Source organism: Magnolia sinica, chromosome 1 (assembly GCF_029962835.1).
Source record: "Magnolia sinica isolate HGM2019 chromosome 1, MsV1, whole genome shotgun sequence".
NCBI lineage: Eukaryota > Viridiplantae > Streptophyta > Magnoliopsida > Magnoliales > Magnoliaceae > Magnolia > Magnolia sinica.
This window is the reverse complement of record NC_080573.1, coordinates 114,933,949-114,958,668: the sequence shown is the minus strand read 5'-3', so window position 1 is coordinate 114,958,668 and position 24,720 is coordinate 114,933,949. Positions and strand designations below refer to the sequence as shown.

At 38.9% G+C, this 24,720-nt stretch overlaps 1 protein-coding gene across 3 annotated transcripts in view; it reads right to left on the bottom strand.

Moving 5' to 3' along the window:
* The window catches only part of LOC131254899 (uncharacterized), a 58,481-nt gene extending 34,163 nt beyond the window's left edge, over positions 1–24,318 (bottom strand). The window contains exons 1-7 of one of the 3 annotated variants that reach the window (XR_009175979.1): positions 24,020–24,316; positions 23,794–23,871; positions 14,559–14,608; positions 14,338–14,391; positions 11,671–11,723; positions 8,776–8,848; positions 2,170–2,231 (exon numbers count right to left, since the gene is read on the bottom strand). Coding sequence is in view for 2 of the 3 variants with exons in the window: in XM_058255612.1 (XP_058111595.1) it covers positions 2,170–2,231; positions 8,776–8,848; positions 11,671–11,723; positions 14,338–14,391; positions 14,559–14,608; positions 23,794–23,871; positions 24,020–24,223 (574 nt within the window). In the remaining variant the exon portion in view is untranslated. Of the gene's footprint in view, positions 1–2,169; positions 2,232–8,775; positions 8,849–11,670; positions 11,724–14,337; positions 14,392–14,558; positions 14,609–23,793; positions 23,872–24,019 lie in introns of all 3 variants that reach the window. The other 2 variants (XM_058255612.1, XM_058255604.1) reach the window with 2 other exon arrangements.
* Between the last annotated feature and the right edge of the window lie 402 nt (positions 24,319–24,720).

Sequence of the window (24,720 nt, the reverse complement as noted above, 5' to 3'; positions counted from 1 at the left end):
ACATCCCTCCAATCTAATGGTCTGGATCACTCCATAAAGTAGCCCATGTGCATCTTCCCAGTGTGGGGTCTTCCAGATGCTCGCACATGCACATGGGGTCTTCAACACGATCACGGATACTCGCCTAGCCATAAGGAAATCGGTGTGGCCCGCCTCCCCCTCTGATATGTACAGTGTACATGAAGTGATGTCCTCATCACCAACCCATCTTCCCTTGCTCTCTCCATAGTATCTTCTCTTGCAGAATTTTAGTGAAATATGGCTAGAGGGAACTAAAGGAATTCCTAGAGAGGCTTTGGGACATGGGATACTCAAGAGGCAAGAGCTCTCTTCTAGCAAAAAACCTCTACATATAGAGGAGAGGAGCGGCATTCTTGCAATTTGAAGGTTGGTTGAAGGTGCTCTAAGGGATAGATTAGTTATGGATCATTGACACGTGGCAAGATCTTGAAGGTTAATTGGGGGGTTTGAGTATAAGTTGTACGGAATTGAGGGGCTATTGGATTTAAGGATATGATTCTGAGAGGTTTCTAGAAGCTAGGAAATGAATGCTTGGGATTCAAACACTTAGGAAATCACATGGCTTGAAATAGGGGTAGTTTTGGGATTTCACTAAGGGAGGTAATTTTGTAAAAAAGATGGTCGCTTAGAGTCAAACTAAGGGTCCTAGGGATATTTTGGTGAAAAGTGGGTCGAAAGGTCAAAGGATGCAGAATTTATGCACCGCCTTATTCATTGTTGCCTAGCAAGGAACGTTTGGAGCAATGTCTTGCTGAACTTTGGTGTCTCTTAGGTGATGCCGAGTTCTATCACCAATATGTATCAATCTTGGCACTCGAGAAGGCAGGGGAGAAAGGAATTTCCTAGTTGGAGAGCTTCTAGCAATCATAACTTCGTGCCCGTGGATTGGACCGGCTTGAAATTAGGCTTGTTGGAAAGGTAATTTGATGGGCTTCAATATGGATATATGGATCATGGGGTTTGAATTCCATAAGCTTAAGAAATTGGCGATCAAAGTGGGTCCTAAATCTAGCCTTGTACGTGGGAAAGTGTCAGGAGTCTTTTTTTTTTCTTTATGAGATATGGAAAAAAAAAAAAACCGCATCCAACGGATTTTCATTTAAAAAAAGAGTTGTGGGATTCACCCTTGGCGTAGGCTGGGCCCCACAACGTCCTAGGTTCACCTGCGGTCCCATTCCTTAGGCTTCCGGGCTATGGTTGGGCTTGGATGGGTTTTGGGCTTGGTTGGGTTTGGATTTGGCTTGGGCTTCATACTTGGTGAAAATTCTGCAGACCATTCAGCTTAACAATGCAAGACGCTCTCGCTATGTGCTTTGGTTGGGTTTGGATTTGGCTTGGCCATGAACATGGGCTTCATACTTAGTGGAATTTCTGCAAACCCTTCCAGCTTAACAATGCAACTCTCTCACTCTCCCTCCCTCCATCGCCAAAAACATAATATATGAAAAAAGCTTCACTATTTCTCTAGGATCATGTAAAATCAGAGTGAAGGTTACACTATTAGATTGTGAAAAACAAGAATTTTAGAGAGTTGGATCAATGAAAGTGGAAGTAGTTGACAAATTTTGAATATTTTTCTTCAATAACAAAAGTTGACTCCGTTCCCAACACTTCTAGGAATCATTCACTGATTTTTTAAGCGTTTGATTGTTTGGAAAGGTCAAGATCAACCAGTTCATACAACATGGAATCCCATCAAACTTTGTCAAGGACTAAATAGTTATTTCCATCTAGGCATGGGAAAGGGAACGCAAGCTGCTTTTATGTATTATTAAAACCCTTGTTGCATTGAACACCTATTATTCTTTCTTTTGTGGTAAAAACTCTGTGACAATCAGGCAGGAGGCTTCCCCAACATTCCCCCATCATTGATTAATCTCACCAATGACTCGTTTTTCTTACACTGTCAATCTGGACACACACTGAAATAATATGACCTTTCACTACCCAATAAATTCAAAATATCATTTATTATAGGCAAGACCGTAGCAAAAAAAAAAAAAAGTCCATGTGGTGAATATGTCATGTCTTACAATATCCAAAAAAGGAGTCAACCTCAAGTCCTCAACATTTGTAGATAAATTAAAGGATTAAAATAAATGTCTACGATTCACAGGTAAGAATTTATAATCTGAAGTTTTCACATACCCTCTTCAAGTTCAGGCAAAGCATTGCTAGGCCATATATTTGGTCTACAATATGATGGATACCTAGAAGAAAACCAAATATTCTCATTACTCAGGTGAAGAATCATTTATGTAAGATGCAATCTAGAGTTTTTATACTCAGCGCAGTTAGATCTATTACCACGAAGTAAATAATAATAATAATAATAATAATAACAATAATAAATAATAAATAAATAAATACTGTCATTCATCTTTTGCCAAAAAAAAGGAACAGGAAAATGTTACAAGCATATGATGGAATCCTTAAATAAGCAACATGTTGATATTGCACCAGACGAGAGTGAGTTTTGCATCATTCCTTAAATGGTGGGGAGTCATCCACCATGCCCTTGGCATGCATGTATATCAATCCAGGCTGTGCAAATGGTGGGCACATTGTAGATGGAATATTTCTTGTAAGTAAGACTTGTGGATAATCCTAAACATTCAATTGGTGGCCATCACATGAACGGTTAAATAGAAAATAATAGGTCGTATAATTCTTGTTTAATATGATGTGGTAAGTATAAGAATGTCCCGTCAGTTAGATTCATCAGATGTGCTTAGGGTTGTAATAGGATTGGGCTGGGATAATGTCTATAAAAGGATCCAGGCCCGCCTGCTCGCAAAGTAAAACCTAGGCTCGAGCCCGGTCCGGACTGATGACAGGCTAAAACAAATTGGCCCAAACCTCACCCATGATGATTATGCACAGCCCAAGCAAGAGCCCGGCCACCCACTTTTGTGCAAGCTGTAGGCTGCCATAGGTGTGCCCCATCATGCATGATATACAACGAAAATGCCCTGGAAATCCTAAACAAGTTAGTTTGGGCCAGCTCTTAGATATGCCATTCTAATCCTCGTAGGTAACCCATTTATCTTGAATGCGGACTGTTCATTTCATTCTTTTGAAATGTCTATTTTTCATGCATGTGTGGCCCACTATGTCAACGGATAGATTAGGAAAATTCAAGTGGTAAATAGGGATTTATCAAATTATCAGCCAGGCAGGTTGTGTCCAGGTCCAACCAATTTTTCCAGGCTCAAGCTTGGGGCTGCTGTTCGAGGCCCATGCTGGGCTTGGCCTTTGGGTCTTAAGTGTCAGCCTAGCCTGGCCCAAACTCAGCCCATTACCACCAGAAATGATGGAAAAAGAAAAAGGAAAAAAGGGAGAAAAAAAAAATCCTGTGGACAAAAGAGAGCTTATTTCAGATATCAAGTGAATTATTACTATAGAAAGGATATGCAGCAAATGACTGATCAATATGTGGTGGGAATAGAAACCTTTCTATGGCTAATTAATTCTTCGAAATCATTTTACTGGTGAATGCAGTGGTTATATCTATAAAAATATTAGATTAAGTTTGAAAAGAAATCTAAATAAACTAAAAGGAACCTTAAAATCAACTTGTACACAATAAACTTGATGGACAAGTTAATCGGTAGCTGAGACTCAAGAACCTGCCAGTCCATAGTCAGAAAGCTCATTCTCAGCAATTTCTCAGGAAGGAATTTCTCAAGATATCCACAAATTTCCTGGGATATGTTCAAGAAGATCTGGCTGAAAAAAAAAAATTTAAGTAACAAATAAAGCAAAATGGCAAACATAAATAAATGTAAAAAAGAACAAGAGCAGGGGAACAGAACTTTTGAATACCTAGATATTATCATGACATTACTAGGAAAATATTGGGATATTATCATGATATTAGGGCTATGGAGATAATTTGAAAATATTGGGACTATTGAGAAAATATCACTTCCTGAAAAACTAGGAGAATGTCACAATATTTCAAAATACTAGATATATTTTATCAATTTCACCACTTTTTTCCTCCAATTAGCTAAAAGTAATGATTTGTTTCTAGAAGAATTTGGGCACTAAAAGAAATTGTCAAAACTACAGTTGTAACCCTAGGAAGAAGAATATGGCAATGAGATAATGGGAAAAGGAGAAAATAGTCCTTGAAGGCCTACTTGCAATTTTAATAGGATGACTACCATAGTTATTGCATAGGATGCCTCAACTTGCCTTTGTATTAATAAAGGAAAGGAAAGGAAAGGAAAGCAATGGTCCTTTCACATGAAAATAACTTTCTTTGTTTGTGTAACCTGTTTTGTAGAAAAGGCATTTTCCCATGGCAGCAATTTTCTTGGAAATTGGATCATTTATTTTCACACCTCCCACTCTATTCCCACACTTGTGGAGAAGAGAATTTCCAATGTGCCACATATGCCAATATGCCATGCATGTGTGACATGTGCCAATGTACAAGTGCCTCACATGTGTCAGAGTTTCCAATGTCCTACATGTGCCTATGTGCCACGGTTCATCTTCAAGCACCCAACATGTGCCATGCGCCAATTTGCTACCATCTATCTTTTAGCGAAGCGCCAAGTGCCGAGTGCCACATGCTGCACTGTCCATATTGAAGTGGCCCACATATGCAACATGTGCCAATGTGCCTGTCCATCTTCAAGCGCCCCACATGTGCCATGTGGCCTATGTACCATAGCCCATCTTTGCTTGCACCCACGTGCCACTGTCCATGATCGAGCACCCCACATGTTGCCACCATCCATCTTTAGGTGCCTCACATGTGCCACCGTCTACCTCCAAGCACCCCCAATGAGCCTCATGTGCTAATGCCCATATTCAAGCACCCCACATGCCATAGTCCATCTTCAAGCACCCCACCATGTGCCCTATGTGACAACTGACAATGTGGTACATACGAGCAACTACCAAGTAAATTTCCCAAGGAAAGTTTTGTTTTGTCAAACAACAAATTTGAAAATGGGCAGCAATTTTCTTCTTTTCTTCTTTTCTTTTTTTTTTTTTCTTTTTTTCGTAACATTTATAATTTTATTGATAAAAGGCCAAGGCCAAGGCCAAAATATGGGCCTCGATTTTCATGGAAAATCTTATTAGAAACAAACAACAAAAACTTCTTTTCCTTTCCCTCGAAAACAATAGTTCCCTTCCTTCCACTTCTAACATCACAAAATGGAAATCAACCACAATATGACTTGTTTTTTCATGGAAGACAGACTGATGGACAGCAACCTGGTTAGATGGTGTGCTTCAACAAACTTAATGGCCTTTTAAATGGATTGATGGATTGCAATCAGGGAGGATTCTCTGCTTGTCAACAACTACTGCTACCAACTCCACTGCCTTATTGAGTACAAAGCCACTAGAGGTGTCTCTATGCAATTCCCTCTCTTAGATATATTAGGCAAATACAAATGAGCAACTTCAAGTCTTCAACGCAGAACATCTAAATTTGAAACATCTTCTATCTGCCCCTCCTGCACCAGCTCAGGTCAGGCCACACTAACATTCCTCCCTATCATCAAAATTCCAATTTCATCATCATACCAATCACTCACCTTCAAAGCTCTACATCAATTGCTCCTTGCTGATAGACTTCTATGACAAAAACCTTACAAAAAGTTGGCACAAAAAGACCTCCAGCCTCTACGTCCCCAATAAAGGGATAATCTTGTGAATTCATCCTCTCATGGCCAATAGTGATTGCCTCCATCCTATTTCACATGCTTGTACTTGGAATATGAAACTTGAATAAGATTTTACACAAGAAATTTATAGACTTGTTAACCCTGTCGCTTCACAGAAAACAGTAGACTTCTTCACTGCAACCATGAGTTGAAAATAGCATTTTCTTTTGGTAAGCTGCTTTTGGTTGGGAAATTGTATGTTCTTGATCAATGTGCTCCACCATAATGGGGGTCGTTACATCCAGTGTTTCAGAATCAGACACATGTATCGCATCCTTGGGATACGGAATCATATTGGTTATTGCATGGCAAATATTGCATGTATCGCGTACTATATCCCTGTTTTTGGGAAACTTTAGAAATTTGGTTGAATTTTTCAGTAAAACTTCAGGGGTTGTTAAAGACAACATTATTATATACTTCGAACTCAAAATATCACAAAAAGACAAGTACACATAATAAGTTTCCATTGTATCAGGACCTAAACAATGTGTTGTTTGACAATAGTGATGCAATTATATTCAAAATCATTTCATATTTAATTTATATATCATAAAAGACATGTATGAAAGATGAAAATCAACGGCCAAAATCTAAAATCGAATTTTCCCTTTTTCCCAAATTCAAAATCAGAGGCCTTCATGATTGAGCATCACTGATTCCAAGTGATTTAAACAAGAAAAAGGTGTTCAAATTCGATAAAACTCACCAATTTCGTTTCCGATAATGCATGCTCTCATATATAGATTTCCACACACAAAAAAAAAAAAATAAAATAAAATAAAAAATCCCCTTTTCTCTCCAACCAATAAAAAAGGAGTGGTCGAAATCACCTTAGGAAGGGAACTAAAGGAAGAAAAAAAATCACAATAAATGGATTTTTGGGGAGTTTGGGGAATTATCCAAAATTTTCGCAAAGGGGGTTGGCGATGGTATCAACGATATGTATTAATGGTATCAATAATACAAAGGAGTTCTGATGAGGACATCACATCACGCAAGCCTTTACGCACATATCATAGGAGGGGGGCCCCGATCTCTCTGTGGCAAGGGGTGTATCTGTGATGAAGACCCCATATTGCATATACGAACATCTGGAAGACCCCACACCAGGAAGATGCATATGGGTTGCTTGAGGGAGTGATTCAGACCGTCAGATTTGATGGACATGACAATCAGACCTTCGGATCACATGGAGTACATGATCGGGGCGTTGATCGTGGGCCATCTTTCATCAGAGGGCATCATATATACTTAAGATTGTCTTAGGATTCATTTTTCAGCTTGATTTATATTTTTAGACTAGTTATGAGAGGTTTTATATGTTTTTTCTTTAATAGAGTTATTTTGGTCAAAATACATGAAATATGGATTTTATTGTAATTTTGAAAAGATGTTGAGACAATATAAGGGGGGGAAGGGGGGCAGCATGTGACCTCTCAATGATGGAATTTCTCTCAAAAAACAACAAAGGCTCTTTATTCTTCTTCATGTGATGTTAAGACTTGTTCCAAGCAATTTGGAACGAAGATCGGTGCGATGCCCTTCTTCAAACACAGGAGTGCAAGGCTTGCAACTATCAACCATTGATTTTTCCTTCTCCAGTCGAGGTATTTTGTTAAGATTCCATCTTCTTCTTGTTCCAAACCTCCAATAGCCTTTCAAAACCCTTTCTTTGCTTTCCCATTGACCTTCCCCATCAACCCCCTCTACTACGGACCAAACCCTAGCCACCCAAGCCTCACACGTGTGGCCATGGACCTTGTGAGCTGGTCCCTATCGCCACCCTCTTCCCCTTATGTTTTCCTTTTGATTCCCTATCAAAACCCTCTTAATCCTAGACCTAAACCCTAACCCTAACCCTAACCCTAAGTTCCCAAATCCCCCAAATTCCCCCTAAAACCCTAATTCCCTTAATTCGCTTCAATTCCCTAACACCCAATCATCCAAACCCTAATTCCTTTTAATTACGACCCAAATCCCCAAAATTTTCTCATCCAATTAAGCCTAATTTCATTCTTCCCCAAATTTCCCTAACCCTAGATTTACCCTTATCTTGATTTAGCAAACCGTAGGTAGTTTTAGGTTTTGCTCCTTCAATTAGACCTAACCCTATGCTATTTGGATGTCCCTACATACATTAAATCCTAGTTTTCCATATTTAATGATCATGTAGGACGATGCTTGACAACTTAGCCTTGAACTATGTATAAATTCTTCTTAGAATCTTGAGATTTGTGGTGATGTTAGCATGATTTGTGATTTTTATTAATTTTTTTAATTGATCTCACTCATTATTTGGCTTCATACATTGGCCCTGCATCAAGTTTATTACTGAGATATTTTCAAAATACCATAATGTATCAATATATCACTGATACATTACAATATTTGGAAATATCGCATGATACGGGTAAGAAAGTGAACTTAAGCTCGGTTTCATATCACCCACAAGCCACATGCGAATAGTATCAACCGATGTATCAGCCAATACTATCGATATTGCAATCATTAAATCTCATACTTAGCTATGAAAATCACTTTGCAAGCCTTGATTGCCCTATCATATCTTTCATCTGCACGTGGCATATTTATGTTGTACAACTCTCTTTTTTTAATACCTGAGAGATAAGAACTATGAGATATTTTGCTCACCTCCCAAATGTGCTCCAGCCTTTACTGAACTCACACATTGAGAATTTCAACAGTGCTTTCATGAATACAGTATAGGAAATGATTCTTTTGGCAATATAATAGTTACTAATCGTAGATGAAATGCAAGAAGATTTCAGTGTTGCTGTTCATAGTTACTTTTCTTATTTAAAAGTACGATATCAGATTTGATAACCCAAAATAACATGTTCCCTTCACCAAAAAGATGAATTTTCTAACGTTGTAACCACAATGACAATTGATAGAGAACAAACAGAAACCAAGAACTCAAAACATAGAAAATTGAAGAAGGACAAAAGATGTCTGTGTGAGGAAATAGGTTATGGCATCACAGTGCTTTTAGATTGGTCAAAATGCATGTAAGTAGAATATCCATTAGCACCAATTTTACCGTTGCACAAGGGAAGCCTCGGTCGTTGGTGTGTCTAAAACTGGATTTGCGTAAAAAGAGCCTTTCAACATGTCTGCACAATCAAAAGAACGCAGCATTCAAACAGGCAGTCCAACTACCCAAGAAGTTGAAATATGAACAGAATGACATGAGCTTAACCTCTCAAAAGAGACAAGCACAAGATCTTCCAAGTCTTTCTTAGAATATCCTAACTGATTTGCTCTTGAATTAGGTATCTCGATAACAAAACATCAAAGTGAGATAGAAAAGCCTTGCATCTCCATCCCTCTCACATTAAGGATTTTCAAGAAGAGCTAAGTAGCAGTAACCACAACCAAACACTTTTGAAATCTCCAAACACGGAAACGTCTATGCTAAAGAGTTGGATTTAACCTCATCAATAAACATCGATGGAAAATAGATGGACAAAAGACATACGACTTTGATATGATTAGCAGGACATCATCATCATAGACTTGCCCCATCTATTTGGGGTTGGCTTTATGAAGCCTGTGGCCTTCTCCCTAGTAAGTGAACAAGCTTGTATATTTCTCACCACCTCAATGCATGCTCTTTTAGGTCTTCTACTAGCCCTATCAGGCCCTTCAACCCTACTACAAGTTCTGCTCCTTACCAGGGACATCCTCTGTGACGATGATGACGAACGGGTACTAACATTATCTGGAAGTCCTTACAGACAATTCAAAATTGCATTTATCAGAAGTTCATAACAGCACACGGAGATGGTATATAATAAGCTGTAAGATTTTGAGGACATCCTAGATAAAAGAAGTTAAAATGTCTTAAACTTAATTTAAAATAAAAAAGAAAGAAAAGTAAATCCAATAACACATCCATAAACAGCCTATTAAAGCAATAAAGAAGAAATATCTCCAAGCCTATACAAAGACCACGATATTCCGCTGAGGAGCACAAAACTGAGACTCTTAACAGCTGAAGTATGATCCACCCTGGTTGTAACTCATCGACCCATGTTGACCTCACTAAAATTAGTAGCTAAGGAGCTGCATGTCATTGATGTTCATTGTGGATTCTATCCCCTCTTTGTAACTGCTTAGCTTTCTCATAAAACTTCTGTTCCCAATTATATATATATATATATATTCTCCTGAGAAGATGAGACGCTCAAAATGAAAGTGTTCGCAACGCATACCGAAAGGGTACCAATTGACGCCGACCATTAATGACTAGTTCGAACACCAGGAGCGGTCTGATCCCTTATTTGAGTTGACTGCTCTTATAAGCATGAAACAAAACCAAACCGAAATAGTTTGTTTTCGGTAAAAAATGTCACGGGTTCAAATCCTTTCATCCCTAACTATTACTTCTCCTATGGGCAGTAACGAGGGATCAATTGAGATCGACGAATTCTCCTTAAAAGTCAACCTTTCTAATGTTCCAAAATGGTTTTGAAAGATGTTTGATGATTTGAAATGTTTTTTTTTTTTGAAAGGTAACAGTAACTTTCATTAAACAGGGGAAACAATACAAGGATTAAATCAACCCGCTGAGATGGAGGATCGATTACCCTCCAAACAGAAACAGATTACAGTCCCTTTACTGAACTACATTGGAGGTCCACTCTATGATATAATGTTGAATTTCTTTCAATATGGACCCCACCTCATTAGAATCGCCATTAAAACATCTGCCACTCCTTTCTTCCCACACCAACTACCAGACGGTTAGAAGAGCCATTCTCCATGATTTGAAATGTTGAAGCGGAAACCATTAACTTTGAAACTCATTCCTCTACTTCTTTCTAATCATTAATGATCAGAAATCCAACAAAGTTCATTCGAATGCCCCTACAATTTGTGAGCCCTTCTCAAACAGGAAACTGGCATCCACCATGCAAGAACGTAAGGGGCATAACGAAAATGGCTCTTCGATGGGTGCGCAAACATGAGACTGAAGCATAATTTGATGTCCAAAGTTAACAATGTAAGATTGTAGTAGGGAACATTCTGAGCCATTTTCCTCAGACCTTTGGTGCTCCATCACAGATTATGCAGAACAAAGAGGTCAATAGATGCAAATGGAGAAGCACACACCTAAAAGCATGTTAATGTTTACAGTATCAAACTAGTTGAGTTTCACCTATATAGAAGATAAAGTTGCAGCGTTCATGTTTTTGCCACAAACATGCTGCGACGTACCAAAATATGAGGTCTCAACTCGCAAGTCCAACCACTTGGACCACGAGTTACAGACAGTCCACCAAGCAGATAACTTCAAACCTATCAAGTGCACGCAACATCCAACCCATTCAATAGGTTGTCCCCACCATGTGAATCACCTAGTGCAAAAAACAGGCCCATATACTCATAACGTGGGCCACACCATCAAAAACATCTTGCCAGTTGCCACTGATAGAAAAATGAAAGTGTGGTCCAATGAATGGATGTGGCTGATTTTTGCAAAAGGTTATCCTTTTGATGAGGCCAACCTATTGGACAGATTGGATGTCACATGCACAGTAAAGGTTGGAAGTTATTCTCTGGGTGGACCATAACCTATTGTCCACCCGGTTGCACGTGAGGCCTTCTCCCAAAAGACGAATAAATTAGAAATACGTAATTAGATCATGATCCTCCCCAAAATACGGAAGTGCAGGGAAAAAAAATATATATTGAAAGAAGAAAGTGAAAAGAGAGCTCAGTTGAATGCATATATGGAAGGCATAAAACCATTTTTGTTCCCATAATGCTCATATTCTTATCAGTGACATTCCTATGCTCACTAATAAATTTAGAAGAAACATACTGGTGTAAATTTTTCAATTAAGAGGGAATAAACTCAGTCGCAGTGGAAAAAATAGTTTCAAACAGAAAACTTTACAGTAGCCAAAATTGGAAATAGGGAACAGCATACCAAGTTTACCAGACTCTAGCGTCTCCTTTCCATGACTCCATCCAAAGCCATACCTAAATAAAATGACAAATAGCAACTGCATGGAAACTTCTCCCGTTGTGTCCACTTGGATATCCAACTTAACAACTATGAAAAAAATAATAATTTCCACTGACAATTCATTGAAAGAAAAAAAAAAAAGCAAGATAAAATTCAAGTAAAAAAGCATGTTCCCAATGAAAGCAGTAAAACAAAGAATTAAAAGGTGGCAGCTGATGCTAAAAGTTTTTATATGTTTACAATAAGGATATTTATTCTCCTTTTCTTGTGTTCACCTTTGTTTTTAAGGGGACCTTTCCTTTAAGGCCTATTGGGCAGGGGTTGATACCCTTTTTCTTTTGGATTCTTCATCCAAAACAACAAGAATCCAAAAAAGTAGGATGTTTGGGTTGGCTAGACAGTAAGAGGCAGCAGCTGAGGTAATTTTAAATAGGTGTGAGGAAATGAGAAAACAAGTAGAAGGAAAACATTTTCTGCTTTTTTTTTCTTTGTTATTGGACATGAAAGTATGTCAAAGCCAGCTTCAAACACTTACAGCTTTAAAGGTAATGAGAAGAATTATGGGATTCAATGCTTTTCCATATTATGTTTTTTCATTGCAGAAGTCTTCATGGCAATTCTGACAGCTCCATTCAACATTGGACATACTCCAAAGACAAAGACATGGATATTAGGAGAGATCAATGAACTTGCAGCCACCTGCATTCTTGTCTACCTGAAACCCCATCTCTTAGGATTGCTCCCGCTTCTCAGTGGCACATGATTCATGGAAGTATCTCAGAACATTTTATGGTTAACCAAATCAAGATTTCCTAATCCGAATAAGCAGGATATTAGCTCCATCAACGCAGAAGTGGACCTCATGGTCTGAAGGAGATATATGATGAGATCCACAAATTTGCATTAACAAAATCTTTAGTTCCTCAACACTCTTTCTAGAGGCTCTAGGGTTTCTTCAGATTTTATTTTATTTTAAAAAAAAAAAAATGGCACAATCCCTTGTCAAGAATCAAGATCGATCAAAAACTCAATTTTGAAGAATAACTTCCGTCCAGAAGGTTTAATGCGCATATGACTAAAGTAAAAGCAATGAAGTTGAAAAAGACTAACCTACTGTAAGACAATGAAGATGAAAAACCTAACCTACCGTAAGACAATAAATACCAACTTACCTAGTAACCCTATATTGTTAGAGGCCAAGTTTCCTGTTCGTAGCAAACAGGGAACTTCCCTGTTTGGTGTGCCTAATCTGTATGTGTGGGGCTGTAATTAGTTTATCAAGACATTGAACTGATGTCCCACATCATGGATGAACCATGCTCAAAAAATCTCCCAAATTGGCAGACCCCAACCATCAAATCTTTTGTTGTTTCTCCATCGACTGTGGACTGTTGGTGCATTTCTTCTTAACAATGTATTCACATGCCAACGAGGTTAAAATTAACCAAACGAAGAGATGTTTTGGGCATTGTTCATCCACGATGGGGCCTGTCAGATCAATGGATTGGATAAACCAACAATGGGCCCCACGTGTACAGATCAGGTAACAACAACCATCAAACCTTGTCTTTTCTCCATCGAATGCGGACTGTTGGCGCATTTCTTCTCAACCATGCATTTACATGCCAACAGTGGAAAGGTTAGAGTTGCCCAAATGAAGAGATGTTTTAGGCATGGTTCGTCCATGACAGGGGCCATCAGATCAATGGATTGGATAAACCAACCATTGGCCCCACAGGCACAGATAGGTACCACCAAGGAAGTTCTTCCACATTAAATTACGAACAGGGAACTCAGCTTCATTATTAGTAAATGGATAGCAATTACATCTGTCTCGCTTGGAAACTGATATATCTGCAGATACCTAAAATATGGTAAAATCACAGTTCACATGCACCATGTTTTAACATATTTAGCTGCATTGCTACTTTTGGAGATGTCATTGGCCATAGCAGAAATAAGCTGAAGTTTATAGCACAGAACATGAGTATTTGTGGAAATTTCAGTACTGAATTTCTAGAAGTCAGGAGAAGACAGTTGCAAGGTCAACAGACTCAAGTGATCATATGCTGCACTTAAAGCAACTTTTTGTCCATGCAAAGTAGATACTCAAGTGATTTTGGCTGCTTTTTCATTGAGTGATAGTTCTGAGGTAGTTCAAGTGATTTTGGCTGCTTTTTCATTGAGTGATAGTTCTGATGTAGTAGAATCACTTGGGTCATGTTTGGAAATCATGGATTCCAGGCCAAACAGCGGAAATGGAAAAGGGTTTTCCTTTGATGTGACAATTTTTGTTGTTCCGATAGCAAAGAAAACGTTGGAATCATTACACTTTTCCATAATTGGATTCTTGGCGCAGGAAACTAGGTGAGCATTATGAGAGGAATATGAGATTTCCACTTACGGCCCAAACAAGAACTCCAATCCATGTTTCAATAGTTATAATGGAAATCATCATTAGATACTTAATGGTTTTTTCCCCCTTTCTTTTCCCTTGGATTCCACGTGTCCAAACATGCCCTTAAGGCTCTAATCTAACATAGTGTCATGGACTCCATCCAATGCCGCCAAACTTGAACTAAAGCCAATTTTGGATGTAAACTGACCAATTAAAGAATTAAGGATCACCTGCTATCTGGATCTTCAAGCTCCTTCTTTACCTCTTCAGGAAGGCTTGCTAATCTAGTAAAGTGGGAAATATCCAATCAAGAGGATTAAAATATTAAAAAAATAATAATAATAATAATAATAAGAAGAAAAGGTTTGAGCCTCTTCTCCTTAGTTATTTGTGTATGCATTCACACAAATCAACATGAGAAACATCTAGTAAGTCTACTCAAAATGCATACCGGGGGGAAAGACGTAAGAGATTTTGGCGTAATAAAGGAAATCCTGGAACCTGTAACAAAAGCGACGAGGTGAAAGTTTTACACATGAACTGAGGTGCCAAACTTATATGCATACAATATTTTAGCTTTAATCGCAATGGAAGCACGGTGAGCCAGAAAACCAGAAATTTCATAGTTCAAACCAAAAGCCAAGACATAAATTTCCAAAGAGAAGTATTTTGGCATGAGGATAAGCAAGCCATAAAACATAACGTTGAAGGTGATTGATCTGCATGATAAAGCTCATGTTTTGGATGGTAAGTGATTTCAAGGCAAATTAACATTGCAATTGGCATAATACCAAGAATTAACATATCAATTTGAGTAGATATTGTTGATTCCTACAAAGAGAATGGTTAATAATACAAAATAATATAGTCCAAGCTTATAGTAGGGATGGTTCTCAAAAATAATAATAATAAGTATAACCAACACCAACATGGCCCACCAAAATTAGTAGTGAATGTTAAAAGAAATAAGAGAACCGCAAAGGATGTTTACATGGAGAGGATAAATATACTCTTCAAATTATTGCATCTATTGGAGTTCCGGCTCTTATCTCACACCATTATGATGTAATCCCGAGCCACAACGAACCCAAATCAACCTTAGGTATTAAAAATCCAGATCTAATACCACCGTCAATCCGTGCGCTTTGCGGAAGCACGTTCAATGAAGATAGAATAATGACAATAAACAGAATAACCAAAACAATCAAGCAAGCAAACACAAAACACAAATTTTACGTGGAAAACCCTTACGGGAAAAAAAAACCACGGCAAAAAGCGACAGAGATCCACTATAATCAAAACCTTAGACTTTACACCACTCACCTTCTTCGATTACAAAAGCACTCAATGTCCCCTTGCGATGTGCAACCATAGGAAAACCCTAGCCTCTTGAGAAAATCCCTTTCCAAGCCCTTACAAGTGTCTAAAACCCCTCCCATCGCCAAACTCTTGCCCTTAGAAAGAAAACGCTCGCCCGTATTAAGCCCTAATCGCAATCAAACTTAAATAACCCAACTTGCACAAAATTGTGTAACCCGTCTGTTGGACCAAATGGGACCTTCGGTCAAACCAAAACAAACCGACTCACACATATCGGTCGAACAGAAAACGTGCAAATCTTCACAGCGTGCAATTTGAGATTCACCCACTAATTCAATTGGACCAATGGGATACCGAACGAACCGAAAGTGGCTTTCTCTGCACTCTCAGCTTGGCAGAATCCAAGGCATCCCACACAATAATCTCCACCTTGCCTTGCATTCTGCCATGTCACCCTATAGATCTCCCGTGCAAACTTCACCTTGAGTACAAACCACTCCCTGCATTCTCCACTTGGAACACAACTCCATCCGCACCCATGTGCAAGGGTGCCCAATCTCATCAATGGCTAGTGGAATTGATCAAGCCCAAGCAGTACTTAAACTTGTCTGTGGTCATCGGCTTTGTCAACATATCCGCAACATTCTCGTCCATGCGAATCTTCTGAAATAGAATCTCTCCTAAAGTAATGAGTTCTCATATCTCGTGGAACCTCGCATCGATGTGCTTCATTCTCGCATGAGACACCTAATTCATCACTAGATGGATACCACTCTGACTATCGCGATGCAACTGAATCGCCGCCTTCAACTCAAATTCTCCTATCAGACCTTTCAACTATAATGCCTCCTCTGACGCCTTTGTCGCAGCCATATATTCCGCCTCAATTGTAGACAACGCTATCGTAGACTGTATCATAGATCTCCAACATATCGGTCTACCTACTAATGTGAAAACATATCCCGTAATGGACCTCTTGTTGTCGAGCTCACATGCATGATCAGAATCCAGGTAGCCTACAACTCCACTTGAAGCTTCATGTGCCTCGAACATGATTCTAGTGTCGGTTGTGCCCCTGAGATACTTTATAATCCACTTAACAGCATTCCACTGGTATTTATTTCGAGCCATTTGGACTCAAATACAAAGGCTTCTACCACCCCTTCCCCTACAGCCAATACAACCAGCCAAAGAAGATATAGAAGTAGTCATATTATAATTAAAGTAGGGTCAAGCAGAGGAAGAGCCCCCACACTTAGTAAAGAAGAAGAAAACGGGCTATTAAGGGAATAAAAAGAACGAGATTATAAAGAAATCGTAAAACAAAGCTTGGAATTGGAATCCAGGACCAGACAACATTAACCCCCTCCGATACAACATGATGCCGAAGCAGACACGAGTACGAGACATAAACTAGGCAATAAATCATCAAAGTTTCTTAAAAGTCTCACAGCATTCTATAGGCGGTTGGGAATCTCATACAAATCAAAACATAAAAAAATGCTGAAAAAACTCGTTAAATCTATGAATGAGGACGATGGAAAGGCATCTCCACCATCTGATTCAAAAGAGATAAACAACCTTCTTTCAGACACCTCCAGCTCGGACTCATTCCAGAGTTCTCCTGCAGTTCAAGTGGTAAAAAGAGAACCAAAGGATGATTCTAACATCGAAGGTGGAGGAGAGGGTTACTATTATGGACAAGGCTACTCGGGTTACACGCCACAAAGGCATTCATCATACAGAGGATATTGAAAGAATGAATGGTTTATTGGTTTGTATGTGGAACTCCATCTAAGATTATGAATACACTTTTGAGTTTTGACAATGTTTATTTACTTTGTTCATTTTTTTTTTTTTACAAATTACTTTTGAGTCTTTGACAATATTTATTTTGAACAACTCAACTCAAGTAGGGAAAAAAAAAAAGACAAGGAAAAAAAGCTCAACTCGACCTGACTCGGTGCTAACCCGACTCAACTCGGTCCTTGTGATCGGGTCAAACTCGGTCTAGGTTAGTCCAGGCCAAACCCAGACTCAAATCGGGTCAAGCATGCTAGACTCGGTAACGAGTCGGGTCAAGTTCGGGTCGGGTTAGGTCAACCCCAACTCGATCCGACTCGACTCAATGCCCAGCTCTACCTCTCACCTCGCAAAACCCTTGCCCTTATAGAGAAAACACTTTCCCATATTAAGCCATAATCGCAATTGGACTTAAATACAATGCGAAATTATGTAACCCATCGGTTGGACCGAATGGGACCTTCGGTCAGACCGAAACAAATTGACTCACACATATCGGTCAAACTAAAAACGTGCAAATCTTCACAGCGTGCAATCTGAGATTCACCCACTTATTCAATTGGACCGATGGGATGCCGATTGAACCGAAAGTGGCTTTCTCTGCACTCTTAGATTGGCAGAATCCAAGGCATCCCGTACAACAACATCCAATGTGAATGTAAACAGTTAACCATTTTGTTTAATAGAATACATTTTATCATAGGTATGTGATCCATTTGCAAAGTGGAGTAACATATTTTTGTGCAACAAGCTGTTAGGAGACCCACGTGATGAATGGCCCAGCTCTTACACATGTGCCACAACCGCACGAAGAGGATTCTCAATCTGTTCACATGAACACCACTGACTAAAATGCATGTGTACAGGGCGTAACAACACCCCAGCTTATCCGATATTAAATTCGCCCCCCCCCCCCCCCCCCCCAAAAAAAAAAAAAACACATATGATTCAGAAGACAATTTAATCCTCAGTTTAATAGTTGGAACCAGCGATGTTTGTAGGCACCATTACCCAGATGAAGAAATTAATGTCCAACTAGTTCGACAGATGAAGGAGATATTTGGACAAATTTTGGGAGGATGCCTACAATGTTTGAACTTTGAACATGCATTTGCTCAGCCCAAAAAAATGTATAACCAGGACCATGATCCTAGTCATTCTTATGGTGGGAGAGCTAGTGGATGTTAATATCCTGAAATCTCCCCCATTGGAGGATCCTAACCAATCCGATCGAGCCACCATAACCATACATTGTAAAAAAAAAAGGGGAAAAAAAAAAACACAAATGATTCAGAAGACAATTTAAGCCTCAGTTTAATAGCTGGAACCAGCGATGTTTGTAGGCACCGTTATCCAGATGAAGAAATTAATGTCCAACTAGTTCGAAAGATGAAGGAGATATTTGGACAAATTTTGGGAGGATGCCTACAATGTTTGAACATGCATTTGCTCAGCCCAATAAAATGTATAAGCAAGACCATGATCCTAGTCATTCTTATGGTGGGAGAGCTAGTGGATGTTGATATCCTGAAATCTCCCCCATTGGAGGATCCTAACCAATCGGATCGAGCCACCATAACCATTCATTGTAACTGTTCATTTTCATTGGATGGATACGATCGTCTCATAGGATAGATGTTAGCCATCACACATCCCATCAATCAACGGATTATATCATTGAAGGGTGGGATCCACCTGAACAATCACTAGGTTGAACAGAAAAATGTTGTTTCTTACCACCAAGAACCATACAATACCATAAAATATAAACAACAACATTATAATCATAATATCCACAGACAGTTTGACACAGAGTATGGAAACCGATCTATGTGACAAGCTATTTTGGGCAACTAAGTTCACTAATATTAAATGGCATGACCTTTTACACTGCTTCTAGCAAGATTGGGAAATCCAATCCCTCCCTCTTCAATAGGTTGTGGAGTTTGATTCATCCATTCCAATTTCACATTAAGATCTACGTCAATGTTAGCCAAAACACCAGCTACGATATTTCACTGTCAATGCGGGTGATACACCCCCAAAACTGATCTTCATAATTGGAACACTGATTCTAGGATTCTGATCCTTGTATATGTTTAGCCTCCCTTCAGTAAACATATAGAGAATCCAACCAATATAAAATTAAGCAGCTTAAAACTCAAAGCTGTCTAAATTTCTTTCCTAGTTATAGATGTAATAGAAACATACACACGCAAATCAACATAAGATGTGATTTCGTACTTCTAGGAAGGTGATAATAGCTCTTAGATCACTACATATGTCCAACCATGTGATAATGAGGCATAACAGCTTTTATACAAGTATGAAAGACAAGGAAAAGTCAACCAGATCCTGGTTAAGAACTACTTCATACTTATTTTCATATCCTTCCAATAATACTCAAGTAGAGCTGTAGAGGCACGGGGGTTGCATATTGTGTTAATGGTATCCAAAAATGGTCACATAAAGGTAACGGTGGGTCCGGTACACGTTATGTGGCCGTAATGGCCATTACGGAAAAAAATGGTCCGTAACAATACATTAAAGGGCTGCTACAGTGTTTTTTTATTTATTTTTGGCCGTAATGGCTATTATGGGGGCCGTAACAACCATTACAGCCTGCATCGTAACAGTAACATACCTTGACTAACTTTGTCTCACTTTACTCCGAAATCACATGAGCACACAGCTGTAAAACTACTATTAAAATATTATATTAATTAATTTTATATATATATATATATATATATATATATATATTGAAAGATGAGATTTATTAGGCCAAAGCCAAAAAGAGGACAAACAAAAACAAGAACAAGGGGACAGAAAACAAGAAAAGAAGAAGGGTAAAAATTAAGGGAAAAACCACCAGCCCCATGGCTGGGAAGACCCTTCCAACTACAACAAAACCACTCAAGGTGCCCAATTGCGAAACAGTAGAACTCTTTTGTACACCCCTGATGCCAAAATACTACTATTGCGAAAGCACCAGTTATTCCTCTCTCCCCAAATGGACCATAGAATTGAGAGAAGAATTAACCTCCACTTCTTCCGACCTAGACTTTCGCCATCCGCTCCGTGCCAAGCAGCCAAGAAACCTTCCATGGATAGAGGCATCACCCAAGAAACCTTATCTAGAGCGAAGACTTGGAACCAAATACTTGCCACAAAAGGACAACGTAGAAACAAGTGATCTATTGATTCTGCTTCTTGCTTGCATAACAAGCACATATTTGGAAGGACCGTTCCCCTTTTCTAAAGATTATCAATCATAAGCACTCAACTTCTCCCAACTAGCCAAGCAAAAGCCGCAACCTTGGGGGGCTCCATAAGTCCAAACCACACTCCTAGGGCACCGATTCACCGGACCTTTTGAGAAGATTGAGCCATATTCAACACAAATCCTATATCCATCATGCCAAATCCTACTTAGGTATGCTGATATTTAGGAACTAAAATTTCACATCTATTAGAATGATTTCAACTCTCATAAAATAATTAAGTCTCTAAGAAAAATCATATTGAATTTAGTGGGCTAGGTCCCCTAAGTTTTTTGCTTTTTCTTTCTTTCCTTTTTTAATCCATACCTAGACTACTTCAATTTCCTAACTACACACCGCCCACCAATAGAAGTAAAATCGGAAGGAATGTAATTGTTAACACCAAAGAAATGCTTGTTTCATTGTCCTCACCATCAAATCCTACACAAAACATTTTTTTCAAAGTTTGATACACAGTTAAATCAGTCAGTGGAGAATGAAAAGAGTAGCCCCCCAGACACAAAATTTCCAATTAGGCTTTGGCCCCTAGCGAATCCCACTCGAAAACCGAGTTTCGGTTCCTTGAGATACAGTAAGCCAACACCATCCTGATGGCATTAAGAACCACAGTTGTGTTACCTACCATCTCAATCCCCAATCTTGCAAAATTGATTTTACAAATCAATCAAATAGGACATTGCTTACTATAATTTCCATAGCCAATTTGAAATGAAGGAATGTACAAAATATTCGCAGCGATTTCATGTAACCACTTGAAAGGGAGTAAAAAACTTCCAATCGTCAGCAAAATGAATATAATGGATATCATGCCAGCCATTTGCATTTTTACTCTGATTACGAACACAAAGGATTTTATGATGAGGCATGGCCATAAAAGGTCTATGAAGTATTGGTCCTCACCATAAACGTGACAAAAGGAAATCGTCAAGGATGACTTCGTCTGTTGGCGAAACGAAGGGGGGGAAACCACGCCAGTGTATGGCAATCAGGCCTATTCATTTGGTCGGCCACCATGTGTATGGGAAATAGCCCAAAATTCAAATTGACTGGACAATCTCGACTCGTGTACACCTCTACTCTTCCAAAATTCAGAAAAAGGCCATTCTTGGTTCTTAAATTTCTCAAGACCATATACCAAAGACATCCCACCATGGTTTTATTTGTAATGGTGGGCACTGTTCGGAGCACATTCTGCAATTCTCCCTAAAAGCTCATTTTCTCACTATGCCAAAAATGGAAAAGTTACAAAATCCTGAATATCCAGTGCATTCTGTAATGTTATATTTTGCCAAATATGGACTCCCATGGATATTAAAATAGAAGTACGAAGCCCTTCCTTCAGAGTATCAAAATGCCAAAGTCCTTTTCTAAACTACATATATCAAATGGTGGAACAAATTTGATTGCGAAATAGTTATCGAGGCAACAAAATAATCAGCTTTACCAAAAAGCTTCAAAGAAGCCATCACTTCTATCAAAACTCCGGATGAAGCAGCAATCTTGAAAAAGGAATTAGCTGAACTCAAATATGCTTTCATAACTCTCCAAGAGCAAGCATCCAGTAAACATGGATCAACCTATGCCGAGTCTGAAGGCTCTTCTACCATTCCACTGGAAGAAGACCCTGACGCCGACATCTAAGCCAAAAGCCGCACCAAAACAAGTCATTGCTTAACTTCTGAGCACCGACTATGCCAAGACTTTGTTGCCACCTCACCGACAAGCCCAAGCTACGGCAAAGAAAAATCATCACAAAATCCAAATAAGCTACTGTAGAAAAAACAAAACCATACGGTAAAACTGCACAGTCGCCAAATTTGGACATTATGCACCCATAGAATCCACCAACAGTTTTTGCATAGTAAATTTAACATAAATTTGATGCCAGATTTCTAATTCATGCAAATGTAAATCCCTCTATATAAAGGGATGTTCCTCTTATTGTAAATCAGAGTTCGAATAGCGAGCTTACTATTAGTCCCAGAGAGAGCTTGATTGGCAAGCTAGATTATTGCTCTCTCTCTGCCTCTCAAACGCTTAATTTCTAAGTATTTAGTAAGTATGATTTTCATCAAGATTCACCCTAAATCTGATGCCATTCTTGCCTTATAAATACCGAACAACCAGGCCAATGCACGCGGCCTCTCCGCAAGCCATCTGAGAGAAACGCTCAAGCTAGGGCTCGGGCCTAGCATAGACACTTCAGGTTAGGCTTAGCCTGCACTATTTTGGCCAGTCACGAGCCCAAGCCAAATTCAAGCCTAAGTTGAACAATAGGGACCAGGCTTGAATAGGGCTTGGACCAGCCCATTGACACCCCTACTTTGGAAAAACTTCCATTTTGTGAGAGAAGATACCAGAAGTAGCTTCTAGTGGTGTTACCAAATGCACCGTTAATATTGTCTACACATTGAAATTTGTGTATACTGGCCCGCTGATGTAGGGCAGTGTCAAGGACAATCACATGGACTACCAAGACTGGAGGAATTTAGGCCATATGCCGAGATGGGGCAAAAATGCACAATGCACACTATTGCTTCCAACGGCCATAACTTTGCGACTGATTCTCAGTTTCACACATATTATATGTCGTTGGAAAGCTATTTTTCAATGGAGAGCTCTATGCCCTGGTCAATGCCAAAGACAATCAACACCTGGGTTTTCCAAAACTAGGTCATTTTAGAGGCTAATTTTGAGTTTTTAGTCCAACTTTATTATTTTTAGTGACTGCCAATTGTTAGGAAAGTTTACTATTTTGGGTAAGTACATATTTAGGATTCATAAATAATATCAATTTTTTCTATCATTTTTAGAGAAGAATGAGAAGAAGACAGTGATCTCCTTATGGATTCAAGTGCTATTCTTGGGAAGAAGACAGTGATATCCTCTTTTATCCATGTACCACTACATGACCCACTCATAGAAGATCATACAAGATCAATGGTTCACATCAATAACTGTTGTGTCATGTGTCCATTTTTAGAAAAGCAACAAATACAGATAACAATTTCAAACTCCAAAGAATGAGTGATAGCGAAAACGATAAAGACTTGAGTTTCAAACTATACATGAAAAGCTAATGACATCAAATCCAACAAAAAGGATGCAGTAACATGATTCGGAACATACATTGAATTCTGTGTATATTCATCTAATAAACTAGAATCATAAACTGCTATTATATCTGCAATACAAACTTAAAATAAAAAATTTAAAAAAAAAAAAAAAAAAAAACTCAAGCATAGCATGGGATTTCCATGGTAGAAGTCAAATACATACATCCGAAACAGATATAATCCCCAGTCCATTGGGCCCAAAACCATTCTCAATCTTCATCGACAAATCCCCATCTTTATCCTATTCCAATCAAAACAACATCAGAAAAACAAAGAAGAGCAAAACAAAAGTCAAAAGAAATCCAAATTACAGAAAACAGAACACAAAATTGAGATGAAAAATCAAAACCCATGAAACCCAATAACCATCTAAACGAATAAAAACGAACCTGGAGCTCCGAATACGAGATTGTGACTGTCCTGAGCGTTGGAGGAGCAGTTTCAAGCTCGCAAGACATTCTCCGGCACGAAATCGCGTGAGAGAAACGCCTTTCGAACGAGGAAGATGTTGGGGATCGAACTGAGATGGATTGAGATTCGATGGAGGGAGGATTTAAGTAGAAGATTGGAGCTCTAAAGAGCGGGAAATCCATGTTCTTGATTTTCTCTTTTTAAAAAGGGTAGAGCAGCTAATGTTCTTCATTTCGCGGTTCTTCAACCACGCGAAGTAAACGCAGGAGTCATATAATACTCAGGCTGCAGACGGCTCTTGATACACAGGCTCTCGGAAGTTGTACATTTGGAACATATTAACTCAAGTTAAACCGACTAAACTGTGGAAAACATTTTCTCTAAGTCACAATCTCAAATATCAATTGTTTGAACAATCGTAACCTCTGATTAGTGGACACCAGTTTGTGGAACTAGGACCTTAGGATGACCGTCCAAAAAATGTCCTCCAGTCGGTTGGTTAGATAATCAAAATAAGTGTAATTTTCGGTTAATGATACATCTAATCTGGGAAATAAATTTTGGACAGTTTATTTTGAGTTATTTATATTCCAAGTATGTAAATTACAAGTGATTTCCAAGTGCCTCTGTACCATACATCACAGTCTGTCAGAGACGTGTATCAAGCTGGTCTTATGAA